Source organism: Lacerta agilis, chromosome 9 (assembly GCF_009819535.1).
Source record: "Lacerta agilis isolate rLacAgi1 chromosome 9, rLacAgi1.pri, whole genome shotgun sequence".
Lineage (NCBI taxonomy): Eukaryota > Metazoa > Chordata > Lepidosauria > Squamata > Lacertidae > Lacerta > Lacerta agilis.
Window position 1 is genome coordinate 59,119,220 of NC_046320.1, and position 14,622 is coordinate 59,133,841.

General features: G+C 47.1%; 1 protein-coding gene across 1 annotated transcript in view; it reads left to right on the plus strand.

The window, feature by feature from the left end:
- The window catches only part of FAM13A (family with sequence similarity 13 member A), a 137,717-nt gene that overhangs the window by 22,154 nt on the left and 100,941 nt on the right, over nucleotides 1-14,622 (plus strand). The window contains 2 exon segments of the mRNA XM_033160600.1: nucleotides 2,287-2,446; nucleotides 7,032-7,112. Of these exon segments, the coding sequence (XP_033016491.1) occupies nucleotides 2,287-2,446; nucleotides 7,032-7,112 (241 nt within the window).

The window sequence follows — 14,622 nt, forward strand, 5'->3', positions numbered from 1 at the left end:
ACCATGTGTTCAGCCAGCCATTTCTCAGTCATGGTTTGTCCAATTGGACGTAACAACAAGCCAAAGTTCAGTTTCCCTGAACTACAGTTTGCCACGAAGTCTGGATTTAGCCACGGGTTTTGCTTCCGGGATCAGGAACAGCCCTTAGGCTCACTTCTCATCTCCTCCCTTCACTGTATTCACAACAGAGGAAGAGGAAAAGTTGCTGTTTCAGGTTCAGAGCAATGTCCTTCACTTCATAATTCAGCTGTCTCATTTGATATTTGTGAAGATGCCACTGAAGAGTAAACAGAAGGCTCAGCCATAGTGCATTTTTTTATTATTAAAAGTGACAGGGATCAACTCCTCTCTAATTATAGCTCCAGACTGATCCCTAAGTGACTTTTAAGGTATTCTATACCTTTGTTTCTTTACAAGCATTTTTGACTGCTCTGTTGGCACTCTTTCTACGTTACCAAAAGTACTTAGCCACTATATTACTGCTGTTTGGCTGGCAAACACAATACCCCTTGAGAACTGGCTTTTAGGAGGGTGGGAAATAATTGGCTCTCATGAGGACTGAGGCGCTTGTGCATTTTAATAGTGCGTTGCTGATTGAAGCATCATTTCTCAAGCTGGGAGAATTGTAGCAGAGCACTAACAAGACCTCCTCTGGGCTATCCTGTCCCATTTGGATCTGTGTCCTTGGAGTATGATAACCAGTTAAGGTTGAGGCGAGGAAAGGTTCTAGAAGACCATCGTGTAGGGCAGGGAGGAAGAGCCTCCAGGTGTATGTTTAACCTGGAAAAGAGGAGACCGAGAGGAGAGATGATAGCCATCTTCAGATATCTAAAGGGCTGTCACATGGAGGATGGAGCAAGCTTGTTTTCTCCTGCTCTGGAGGGTAGGACTCAAATCAATGAATTCAAGTTACAAGAAAAGAGATTCTGACAAAACACCAGGAAGAACTTTCTTAAAGTAAGAGCTGTTTGACAGTGGAACAGACTCCGTCGGCATGTGGTGGGACCCTCCTTCCTTCAAGGTTTTTAAACAGAGGTTGGATGGCTGTCTCTCATAGTTGCTTTAGTTGATATTCCTGCATTGAAGGGGGTTGGGCTAGATGACCCTTTGGAGCCTTCCCACTCTATGGTTCTATGTTGTAGGACTCCAGCTGGGAACTGTAGAGAAAAGGGGAAATCAGCCAAAAAATAAAATAAAATAAAATGCCTCTCTTTCTCTGCCTCCCTTCTTTTCCGCCGATGGGAGTCTCCTGCTCAGGGGGCGCTTCTGGATCCAACCCAGTTTGTATGCAATATTTACAAAATAAAGTGTAAAATAAGATCTAACCCTGCCTTCCCCAGTTTGGTGCCCTCCAGATGTTATTGAAGGACAACTTCCAGCAGGCCCAGCCAATGGGCAAGGATGGTTGGAGTTGTAGTCTGGCAACATCGGGCAGCAGCTTGGTGCAGCTTCATCTAACCCATTGCGTTTGGGCTGTGTCTCGGAATCTCCCAGTGTGGTGTAGTGGTTAAGAGTGGTAGACTCGTAATCTGGGGAACCGGGTTTGTGTCTCCACTCCTCCACATGCAGCTGCTGGGTGACCTTGGGCTAGTCACACTTCTCTGAAGTCTCTCAGCCCTACTCACCTCACAGAGTGTTTGTTCTGGGGGAGGAAGGGAAAGGAGAATGTTAGCCGCTTTGAGATTCCTTCGGGAAAGGAAGCAGAGCCGGGGCTTGAATGCAGAGCGCCGGCTCTGCTTCTTTTTCCCCCTTTCCGCTGCTTTTTTTCGGCGGGGGGGGGGTCGACCAGCGAGGGAGGGTGTCACGCTTGTCACGCCCTCCTCGCTAGTCGACCCCCCCCCCCGCCGAAAAAACCCGCGGGGGGGGGGCGGGGAAAGGAAGCAGAGCCGGGGCTTGAATGCAGAGCGCCGGCTCTGCTTCTTTTTTCCCCTTTCCGCCGCTTTTTTTTCGGCGGGGGGGGTCGACTAGCGAGGAGGGTGTCACGCTTGTCACGCCCTCCTCGCTAGTCGACCCCCCCCCCCGCCGAAAAAAAGCCTCGGAAAGGGGGAAATCCCCCCTTTCTGCACCCACGTGCGTCGTGACGTCATGATGACGTCACGACGCACGCGTCGTGCCCCTCCCCCAGGGGGGTTCCTCTGCGCTGCCGCCGCCCCCAGCAGCGCAGAGGCTAGCAACGCCACTGTTCCCGGGTGCCCAATTTGGCTGGCATTCAGCTATCACATTACAGGCCGTTAGGCACTTCACATTTGTTTATAATATCCTCAACCTTGTTTCGTGTTTTTGCAGCGTGTCTTCTGGATTTGAAGGGATGAAGGAGCAGGAAATCTGCAACAAAATCATGGCCCAGATGCTGGAGAACTACACCACTTTGTTTGAATGGGAACACCCGAGAAAGGAGAACGAAAAACACCCATGTGAAGATCTAGCAAAAATTATACTAGTGAAAGTGAGTGCCTGTATTTAAGATTGTTTTGCATCCCCCTCTCCTTTTTTTGGGGGGGGGGGTTGGTATCAAGTAATTGCACACAGTATCAAAGTAGTATCTTGGCAGGTGACATGGTGAAGTTTGCGATGAGCTCTGTGCGAGTTTCTCTTGGGATGGGAGGCTGTTGATCGGACCTTGTGCTACCAATTGAACTTGGTGTGTTCTCTCCTCTCCTCACCTCCAACTTCCATGACTTTGGTCCAGGCTGCAAGTAACTTTCCTCCAGTGTGGTTTGGATTCATCCAAATGCTGCCATGGGGATGCTATGGTCAACAAACCTGCTAGAGCAAGGGTAGGCAACCTAAGGCCCGTGGGCCGGATGTGGCCCAATCGCCTTCTAAATCCGGCCCGTGGACGGTCCGGGAAACAGTGTTTTTACATGAGTAGAATGTGTCCTTTTACTTAAAATGCATCTCTGGGTTATTTGTGGGGCATAGGAATTTGTTCATTCCCCCCCCCAAAAAAAAATATAGTCCGGCCCACCATATGGTCTGAGGGATGGTGGACTGGCCCATGGCTGAAAAAGGTTGCTGACCCTTGTGCTAGATAAATTTACCCACTCACATCACCCACCTCTTGGCTCCACCTTCTTTTCTCCTAGCAAGGAGAAAATAATACCAGTCTCCGTATAGTTTTCCCCTCTGTGGGAAGAAAAGCAAACCAGGGTGAAATTCTGAGCAGGAAAGCAGCCTGGAGGTAAAAGATAGCGGTGTCCCATGATAGATTTTTTTTTCCATTAGGAAAATGGATGTTGTGTGACATGTGGTTTAGATTTTCCCACTCCCAGTTTCGATACTGCATTTGAAACTGTAGTTCTGATTTTAATATGCTTCGGTTGTCTGTTGAGAACGCCAAAGCCGGAGTGTGTATAATGGATCCTGTTAAATTTTCGTCATACCTGTTCTCTTCCAATCCTTCGAGACATACTGTTTAGACCTTTTGCTGCCAGCTGTCATTACATCCTGTAATGCAATGCCCTCCTTTGGCAGCAAGCCCCAGCCCCGTTAACTGGGAAAACCCGATAGGAGAAGATTACCGCTTCTGTGACCTTTGCCATCCCAGCTCACAACCCCTGGAACTCTGCATCTCCTCCTTGAGCTTGCGAGGCTCTTGAAGCCTTTCGCTTTAGGCATCTTAAGATTTTCATACAATGTTAAATTCCTTTTCTCCTTTATGGCTCTCTAAATACTGGCTTGTGTGTGGTGCTAACCCAGCAAAATGCTAATACTTACTGACTGCTTATTTCTGAACAAAACCCTGTAACATTCATACTGAGCTGAAAAGTTTTGAGAGAGATGGGGGACCTGTGGCCTTCTCCCCTATCATCTCTTGACTGCTGGCCATGCTGGCTGGGGGTGAGGGGAATTGGAATCTCACAGGTGCCTCATCCCAGCAATTGGAGATGCTCCTCCATATGTAAGAGCTGTTCAGCAGTCGAACAGACTGCCTCGGGGGGGGGGGTGTCTCTCCTCTGGAAGCATTTAAGCAGAGGTTGGATGACCATCTATCTGCCAGGCAGGCCTACATTGCAAATTTTGCACTGGTGTCAGGGACTGGCTGGATGAAGAGGAATGGTGGGGAAGCACCAGCCGGGGAACAAACCCCAGAGGAGGAAGTCTCAGAGCCAGGAGATTGGAGAGGACAGAGGGAGAAGGGGCTTGATACTGAAAGGGCAACAGGGTTTAGTGAGCGGGAAGAGCCGGTGGCAAGGAGCAGTTCAGACTCAGAGGCTGATGCAGAGGAGGGGGAGTCAAGAGACTGCTGAAAAATTCTGGGAGTCTCCCTCTCCTGCTGCAACAAACTCCCCTAGCCCCATTCTCTGAAGAACGCACAACCAGAGGTGCACAGGCGTAGTTTGAGACTGCTTGGTCAACATCCAGAGGTGGAGACATAGAGCAGTGCAGAGGGAGGGGAAGCCATCAGGCCTGGCAACTGCTGTATAGGGGCGTCCCTATAGGGTGGCGCTGTGGTCTAAACCACTGAGCCTCTTGAGCTTGCCAATCAGAAGGTCAGTGGTTCAAATCCCCGCGACAGAGTGAGCTCCCATTGCTCTGTCCCAGCTCCTGCCAACCTAGCAGTATGAAAGCACACCAGTGCAAGTAGATAAATAGGTGCCGCTGTGGCGGGAAGGTAAACGGCATTTCTGTGTGCTCTGGCACTCGTCATGGTGTCCTGTTGTGCCAGAAGTGGTTTAGTCCTGCTGGCCACATGACCTGGAAAGTGGTCTGTGGACAAACGCCGGCTCCCTTGGCCTGAAAGTGAGATGAGCGCCGCAACCCCATAGTCGCCTTTGACTGGACTTAACTGTCCAGGGGTCCTTTACCTTTTTTACCTATAGGGGCAAGGCCTGCTGGGAAGTGTTGCCGTTTCCTTGCACAAAGGTTTAACCACACCAACAAACTCTGCTTCTTGCGTGCTGACCTGCATCTGGCTCCAGCCCTGACAACTGAGCAGGGAATTGAACTGCATGATCTCTAGGGTAACCTCCTTAACTCTGTGATCCATCCTTTGTGTCAAGCACCTCTGCTGTTGCACTGTCAATGTAAAGTAATTATCCTCTGCTATACTAGAGTTCATGCCAGCAGTAAAGGCATAAATGTGGGCAGTATACTTGGAAGTAAAGCATGTGACGGCACTGCCAACAAAATCTTAATTGTTTTCCTTGATTACTGTTTCCTCTCCAAAAGAACATTTTCTTCCCATATCTGTTTATACTTCATGGAGCAGTTGGGTATTTTTACCATGGGATCAGTGGGGTGGAAATACGATGAGACAACAAAACATTGTTAAATAAGGAGTGATGGGGTGAGCTGTCCAATCCCTTGCAGGTGAAAGTTTACCAACGTCTTCGTCCTTTACCTTTGATATCCTTTTTAGCTGCCAGGGAAGGGGCGGAATCGTCTGCCACATCTATCGTGCATGAGTCAACAGAGTCATCACTTGGGCATCTCTTTCGAAGGATTACGAATCTTTAAATAGCCCTTCCCACAACAAGTGCCTAATATCTTTCTCTGTCTGTATGAGTCAACAGAGTTTACTTTTATACTCCTGCTCAGTCTCTACATCACTGCCCAAGCTGTGAAGTGGCTAAGACTTAACCATAGGTTAGAACTATACAGTGGTACCTCGGTTGTCGAACGTAATCTGTTCCGGAAGACCGTTTGACTTCCAAAACGTTCGACAACCAAGGCGCAATTGCCGGTCGGCAAAATCCGTTGGAAAAATGGAGAAATGCGCCTCAGAAGGCGTTTGACTTCCGAGGCGCGTTTGAAAACAGAAGCATTCACTTCTGGGTTGTCGGTCGACTTCCAAAGCATTCGACAACTGAGGTTCCACTGTAGCCTGAGCTTCTACACTTATAGAAAACAAACCTTGGTTTGGCTCTGCTTATGTGTTTTTGCTTTTAAGTCCCTTGAGCTCTTAGCTTCATAACTTCACTCCCAGCAATGTGGTGCAACAGTCTATGGAAGATATCTCATAAACTAAAAGTAGAGCTCGGATGGCCGTTTTTTAAATGTAATGGCATGATTTTATTTCTCATACAACTATTGAGGTACATGGTCACTCAGTGTCAACTGTATGTGCAAATATCTGACTCTTTTAAGACTATATAGAAACCATAGTCTCAAAAATTATGGAGTTCACAACTTGAGAATACTGTACTTTCATTTTTATAAATCTTTATTATTTGCAAAGGGAATCTTTGGATTAAGTAATTATCACTTCGGACCTGTGCTGTATCTTTGTACTTTTGCCCTTCCGTGGAATCATAGAATTGGAGAGTTGGAACGGACCTTGAGGGTCATCTAGTCCAATACAGGAATCTCAACTAAGGCATCCATAACAGATGGCCATCCGACCTCTGCTTAAAAACCTCCAAGGAAAGAGAGTCCACCACCTCTCATGGGAGTCTGTTCCACTGTCAAACAGCTCTTGCTGTCTGAAAGTTCTTCCTGATGTTTAGTTGGAATCTCCTTTCTTGTAACTTGAACCCATGGTTCAGGCCCTAGCCTCCAGAGCAGGAGGAAAAATGCTTTCCCCACCCTCCATTTGACAGATATTTGAAGATGGCTATCGTATCTCCTCTCCACTTCCCTCTTTTCCAGGCTAAACATACCCAACTCCCTCAATCATTCCTCATAAGGCTTGGCTTCCAGACCCTTTTGGTCGCCCTCCTCTGCACACGTTCCAGCTTGTCCACATCCTTCTTAAATTGTGGTGCCCAGAACTGGACACAGTATTCCAGGTGTGGTTGGAACCAAGGCAGAAAGTATAGAGCAGTACGCTTTTTGATTTTTTAGCCCCAACCCCCCTTTTGTTACGCTTGCACTTTTAGCAAATCCAGATTATTATTTTTGTTAAAAATGATAACACAAAAGAGAAGATTTAAGCGCTTAGATTCAAAACATGTGATACAACACAAAGTTGTTTTTCAGATTGTATGAACAAAGCCATGCTTAGAAATAGCATGCCGTTCCTAATTTCACACTCCCCCCCCCACTGACACCCCCCTTTTTTGTTAACTGTGTGCAATGTCTCATTCTAGGAGGCTGGCTGCAAGCAGACACCGTCAGTCATTCGGACAAGTGTTGACAGAGAACTGCCAAAGCTGAGTCCAAGGCACAAGGTACAGAAAAATTGGTGTGTTCGTCACCACACTTTCCTATTGCTGCATTTGCTTTGAACTGCATTTCTTCTTTACGCTTGATTCCATCTTTCAGGATTGGGAGCTGTGCTTTTGAACTAATTCCAAGGGGATTGGTGCCGCTGGGACTAGCGGCACTAGCCCTATTGCGGTATTTCTGTTTTATATTGAGTTGGACCAGTGGTCCATTTAGCCCAGTATTGCCTTCTCTGACTGGCAGCAGCTCTCCAGGATTTCGGACAGCGGGCATTCCCAGCCCTACCTGGAGATGCTGGGGATTGAACCTGTGACCTTCTGCATGCAAAGCAGGTGCCCTGCCACTAAGCTACAGCCTTTCCCTCCGTTGTGTCAAGAAGGAAAATGGGATACCTTTGATGGCCCTGCCCCGTCTGTCACCTTACCAGCTGCCCAGCCTTCCATGTGTTGGGACTGAACATCTGTACTGGGAAGGATGCTAAATTGTGTGGAGGGTAGTCCTTGCAGCAGAATTCCAATCAGAGCTTATGGAAGATGTTGGGGCAGGGCTGATTGGACCATGATGGAGAGGGTTGGGCCAATGAGCATAGCCCTATTCTCTCCCCTCATGGGATTGAGAACCTCTGGAATGGGCTGTTGTCAGCAGTGTTAGAAACTCACACATAAGATGGGCACCAAATGACTCCTTAAACCAGGGTTATATTCGCCAAAACAGAATGCCTTGTTGCCATTTTGGGGCCAGGTGGCTCAAAAGTCATGTTTTGGTTCCTGAAATTCATTCTGATTGTGCAGATAAAATACAATGGATAGAATTCCACAGGATGTGTTGCTATTGTGTGAAAACAGTCAAGATCCAAGGATCCCCAGGCATGCACCTCCAAATGGTGGAGACGTCAGGTGCCATCCTGGCACCCCGGGCATCTTCACTTATTCGTAAGTGGTTGATAGCCAGGTGCAAAATGCGCCTGGCAAATTTCAAGCGCTGGTTGTCAGGGCTTGGACTTGTGGCAGGTCTTGAACTCGGAACCTGAGTGATTTCAGGCCAGGATTCAGCCTGGTGAACTACAGCTAAGCCCTGGCCAAAGGGCGATGTCAGGAAACCCCCCTCCCCACGACAGGTAGCATCCCAGGAGAGCCTGCAGTATGGGGAACCACCCCCTTTGTTCACCAGTTCGTCATCCCCCTCCTCAGCAGGAAGCGACCATTCCTCCAGTGGGGAGGGGGAGTCAGAGGAGGAAGTCGGTGCAGGGGCTGTGAAGAGATCGCAGAGCCTGAGCACCAAGGGGGAAGCGGGGAACAGGGACAGTTTCCCACGCCCCGAGTTTGCAGACAGGAAAGACGTGGAAGGGGGAGGCGGGGGTTCAGGATCCTGCGCCTCTTTTGCTGGACAAAGAACCGGAAGGGTTCATTCCCAGACTCTGCGGAGGGATGAGATGGACGTTTGAACTTTTGCTCCACTGTAAATATCTGCACAATAAAGAACTTAGTTTTTAGAAGTGCTGCATTTGACTGCTTTCTCATGAGCAACCACTGAACGTCCTTACAGGCGAGAACGGTTTCAAGCGCTGGTTGTCAGGGCTTGGACTTGTGGCAGGTCTTGAACTCGGAACCTGAGAGATTTCAGGCCAGGATTCAGCCTGGTGAGCTACAGCTAAGCCCTGGCCAAAGGGTGAGCTGCTCAGCATTGTGAAATGCTATGCCATAACCAAGACTATGCCTAGTCTTGTGTCTAAAAATAAAATAATATCTAAGGGAACCTAAATTCTATGATTTGTATAAACCATGTGAATCAAGCCAGATTTTTTATAATTCATCTAATATTCCACTAATTGCTGTTTTGCATAATTTAATCTGGGGAGGCTCCCAGAAGCTACAATGGATTCTTGATGCCCGACACCCAAACGCTAGGACTGCTTATTCACTTCTGGCTTTTCAAATCTTAGCAGGCATTGCCCACACCACTTTAAAGTGTGTCTCAAATATCACAAGGACTAGAAGAAAAAGAAGAGAAGGAGGAGGAGAAGGGGGAGGAGTTTGGATTTGATATTCCGCTTTATCACTACCCTAAGGAGTCTCAAAGCGGCTAACAATCTCTTTTCCCTTCCTCCCCCACAACAAACACTCTGTGAGGTGAGTAAGGCTGAGAGACTTCAGAGAAGTGTGACCAGCCCAAGGTCACCCAGCAGCTGCATGTGGAGGAGCAGGGAATCAAACCCGGTTCACCAGATTACGAGTCCACTGCTCTTAACCACTACACCACACTGGAGGAACTTGTGTTGTTTTTAAAAAATGAAAACTGAGAAGATGATGGACCTGAAATTTGCAGGCATTTCTTCTGCATGTGCAGCTTTTAATGACTTTGGGCATTTCCAGACTGTCACTATTTTCAGATGGGATCGCAACACATTCAGGCAGCCTCATTAAAGCCGATTTGGAGCTCTTGTGCATCAGAACTGCTTCCCCCCCCCCCAAAAAAAATCAGACTTTTGTTGCAATATGGACCATGATGGGGAAATGCAGTGTGAAATAATTATTTGCTGGATGCATTCAGTCATGTGGCCTCCCATCTGCAGGCTGGCTGCGGTCCAGCTCAGACACGTTTTTCCTACCTCCATGTGATGCTTAATCATGTCATTTTCCTTCTGATGTTTCACAATGGAAGATCAACTGGGTGGAAGGACGTCTTAACCATTTCCCTGCAGTGGTTTTCCTGCAAAAAATAAATAAAGCCATCTAGCTGTTCCCCATATCATGGGGAAAAGATATGGTGTAGAGGAAAAACAGCTTGGGGGGGCAAATTCATGCTACAACAAACACCCCCTCCCCAGAGGAAAGGCGTTAAAATCCCCCTCTCCCCCCATACTTCAGGCTTCTGTTGTGACCTTTGTGGCTGGACCATAAAGAAGACTGATCGCCGAAGAATTGATGCTTTTGAATGATGGTGCTGGAGGAGACTCTTGAGAGTCCCATGGACTGCAAGATGATCAAACCTATCCATTCTGAAGGAAATCAGCCCTGAGTGCTCACTGGAAGGGCAGATCCTGAAGTTGAGGCTCCAGTACTTTGGCCACCTCATGAGAAGAGAAGACTTCCTGGAAAAGACCCTGATGTTGGGAAAGATGGAGGGCACAAGGAGAAGGGGACGACAGAGGATGAGATGGTTGGACAGTGTTCTCGAAGCGACTGGCATGAGTTTGGCCAAACTGCGGGAGGCAGTGGAGGATAGGGGTGCCTGGCGTGCTCTGGTCCATGGGGTCACGAAGAGGAGGACACGACTGAACGACTAAACAACAACATTGTAAAAGCATAAAATATGCAGGGGAAATGTGTGCGGGGCAAAGCATCATGCGGAGTTCATCTCTGAGACATAAGCCAGAGCCCTTGATTTAAATGCAGGGTTAATGCATGTTTTGTTTGGAGGTGGGTTGCATAGAATATCTGGCACAAGCAATGCTTGATCAGCTGTGCAAATTTTGGACACTTAGGGCACAGAAGCTCACAGGCGGCCTGAATACCCCAACTTCTCTGCAAATTTTGCGGAGCTTTTGAAAGTAAACATTTTTTGATATGTTGGATTGGCAGATGAGTCTCCCTCCCAACCTCACCAGCTGGTTTAAAATGTGGGCTGTGGTTCAGAAAAGAGTTATTGTTGCTATTTGTGAGTGTAGAACAGCGTCGTCCGCATATAAAAGCACCAGGAGGGACACATCTGCCAATTTAGGTGGATGGGCATTTTCTTTCACCATATTTTCTACTAGAGAGTTAATGTAGAAATTAAATAAAGTTGGCGCGAGAACGCATCCTTGTTTGACTCCATTGGAAATATGAACCAAATTTTATCGTTCCTTGTTGGGAGTCCCTCCCTGTGTATCTAACACGGCTGTCCGCCTTGAAGTCGGACAATTACCTTTTGATGCGCGGATGTGGATCATGAGGATACACTATTGGTTAAAACTCATCTTTTTCCCGGCTGGGTTGGCACCTCTAACACTATTAGACACCTTTCATTCCAACTGGAAAACCTTCCTCTTTGGCAAGATAAGAAGCCTGGGACTTTCCCCACAGATTCTGATAGCAGCAGGTTACGAGAGAGCCAAAAGTCAAGTGCTCCAACGCATTAGGGTCATAGAGCTACAGTGTCACATGAGCAAAATGAAAAAACATACCTCAATAAGAGACTTCGGGAGAGGGTTTTCACCCGCAGACCATCTGACCAAACTACAAATACCTAAGTATAGACATTCCTTCACTTTGGTCAGATTCAACGTGTTGCCCTCTGCCCTGTTACTAGGCAGGTATGAAGGCAAACCGTATGAGTCACGTGTTTGCCCATGTGGCTCCTTGGAGGTGGAAACAAACCTGCATATACTGCTGCATTGCAGTTTCTACGAGGATTTACAATAGACTTTTATTACCCCAGTTCTTCACAAGTTTAAAAATGAATCAGAATCCCAACGCTTGAGAGCCCTAGTAGAGGACAAGGTCCCTGAGACTACGATTAATGTTGCCAAATTTTGCGATTCTGCTATTAGACGCAGGAAATATGAGCTATCCATTGACAATGCGCAGGCAAAGGCAAACGTTTAATTTTATTTAAGATCTTAATTTCGAAATGTTTTTTCGTGTTGTTTGTCTTGTGTGTACTTCGTTGTCCAGTTGAAGAGGACGATTTGGTCTGTGGCCGTTTAATAAAATTTGATTTGATTTGATTATTTGTGAGGCACCATTGTCTTGTTTGTGGTGTCCCTGCCCTCCGCAGCAAATGTTATCCAAGAGAGCTTTGCTTTCTTCCATAACTGGGGTGTGCTTTAATTAAGGATTGCTTTTCAGTCAGTAGATAAATCAGGCACTTACTTTGCAAGAACCAGATAAACAACGAAGGTTCCTTAGATATGACCCCAGCTGTACTCCACACTTGGCCTGTTCTAGCACGTATGCCCAGCTCTTTGGCAAATTGACAAGAGATATTTAGCCATTCCCCTGCCATATATCAATGTTTGTTTTGGATATTGGTTCAGTTTTGACACTGGTGCCTTATCACCCCGCCCACTGCAATGCACCCAGAGCTCAAGTACTCGCGGGTTATGTACTCATAAAGTTGTATTTATGCTATCTTTGGTGCCTGTTCCCAGGGGCACTTGATACTTCAACACACGAATGTATAAGGGCGTGCATGCTAAAATGGGGATCTGCTACATATAGATCCTTGGACACACTGAACTTGCATATTAAAGCAAGCTAGGCATTTACTGTCCCAGACTGGAGAATGTGTCTGGCTCTAATGTTTGTATTGACAGCTCGAGAGCTGATCCGCGAAAGTGATCCAGCCTTGAAATATTGTTGATGCACCCTTTGCAGGCTCGGGGTTTGACAAGTTCAGCGTGTGCTTGTAGCAGTGATGTTTTAACCATTTGTGGCATCGGCTGCACAGTCTGGATTGGCCGGCAGCTCAGTTTGCAGCTGCGGGGAAACTACGATGGCTGTGCCGTCTCGCTTCTCATTGGGTATACAGTGGTGCCCCGCTAGACGAAAATAATTCGTTCTGCGAAAATTTTCGTCTAGCGGGTTTTTCGTCTTGCGGAGCGGCAATGACAGCCGCGCTCCGCAAAACGAAAAAAAAAAAAAGACGAAAATTTTTCGTCTTGCGAGGCAGCCCCATAGACTTTTTCGTCTTGCGGGGCAGCCTTCCGCTAGACGAATGCCTTCGTCTAGCGAGTTTTTCGTCTTGCGAGGCATTCGTCTAGCGGGGTACCACTGTATTGTCTGGTTCTTTCCTTCATTCCACATCAGTGTTCAATGCCTGTCCTTATGCATCTCGGCGTGATCTTGCGTAAGAACATAATGTAAAAAGAGCGCTGCTGGATCAGGCCAAAGGCCCACCTAGTCCAGCATCCTGTTCTCCAACTGGATGGCTATGGGGAGCCCAAAAGCAAGACACGAGCCTGGCAGCACTCTTCCCCACGTGTGATTCTCAGCAACAGTGGTATACAGTGGTACCTTGGTTCTCAGACTTAATCCATTCCAGAAGGCCGTTCCAAAACCAAAGCATTCCAAAACCAAGGCGCGCTTTCCCATAGAAAGTAATGCAAAACGGATTAATCCATTCCAGATTTTTGTAAGCGACCCCTAAAACAGCAATTTAACATGAATTTTACTATCTAACAAGACCATTGGTCCATAAAATGAAAGCAATGATCAATGTACTGTACTATAAAATAAATAAGACAATGTTGTAGATGATAAAAATAAAAATTACATTTTTTCCCCTTACCTGCACTGATGATAGTCATTGTTTCGATGGGGGGCTTTTATCCATTTCTGCAGTCACACAATCAATCAATCAATCAGTAGCTGAACAGGGTTCCACAAAATCACTAAAACAACCCAAAAAGCCTCAAAAACAAAAGCGCCAAATACAGTGGTACCTTGGTTCTCAAACGTAATCTGTTCTGAAATGTTTGAAAACCAAGGCATGGCTTCTGATTGGTGCAGATGCCCCAAAAACAATATCTGACAACCGCATTGGACGTTTGGCTTCCGAAAAACATTCAGAAACTGGAACACTTACTTCTGGGTTTTCAGCGTTTGGGAACCAAGGCGTTTGAGTACCAAGGCTTTGGGAACCAAGGTACTACTGTATTGCCTCTGACAGGGGAGGTAGGAAGAAGGCACCACGACTAATAGCTGTTGGCAGCCTTGTCCTCTACAAATCGGTCCGTAATTCCCTTTTCAAGCCATGCGACTAATTTCCCATCGCACCATCATGTGATGGCGATTCTCATAGTGTAAAGAAGTATGTTCTATTGCATGTCTTGAATCTCCCAACATTTCACTGGATGGCCCAGAGTTCTGGTATCATGAGAGGAGAAAAACCTCTAAGCGCTTTCTCCATGCATAATCTTGTACAACTCTTTCATGTCCCTCTATACTTGCTAAAAAAAAAAAACACAAACAAACTTAAAAGGTATTGCATGTTGCAAGCCACAGGCTGGGAAGCTCCAGCTCCAGTCATGGTCCACCAGGTTGACCCACAAGGCCATTTCCTCCAAACCACAGCAACGTGCCCACCAGACGGTCCCTCAAGATCTTACGCAAGCATCCAGGAGCCAGTGCACTGAGCAGCCTTTGCCCACCCCACCTCACCCCCAACCAAGGGGGCTTAGAAGCTCTTTGCATGCCTGGTAACCCAAGTGGACAGCGAGAGCTGTTTCTCCCTTGGAAAGTGGTGGGCTCTCCTTCCTTGGAGGTTGAATGGCTATCTATCGTGGATGCCTCAGCTGAGATTTCTGCATTTCAGGGGGGGGTGGACTAGATGACCCTCGGTGTCCCTTCCAGCTCTACAGTTCTTTGAAGCTGTCTGCCTTGCTTGGATTTTAGCTTGCACATATTTCAACCAGCCTGCCTTCAACTGTGGTTGAAATTGTGCAAGCCAAATAAGAATAAGATGCAATTGTATTACAATAATAATAAATGAAGAGTAGCAGGGACTTTGTTGCAGGAGAGGGTTTATAGCAAA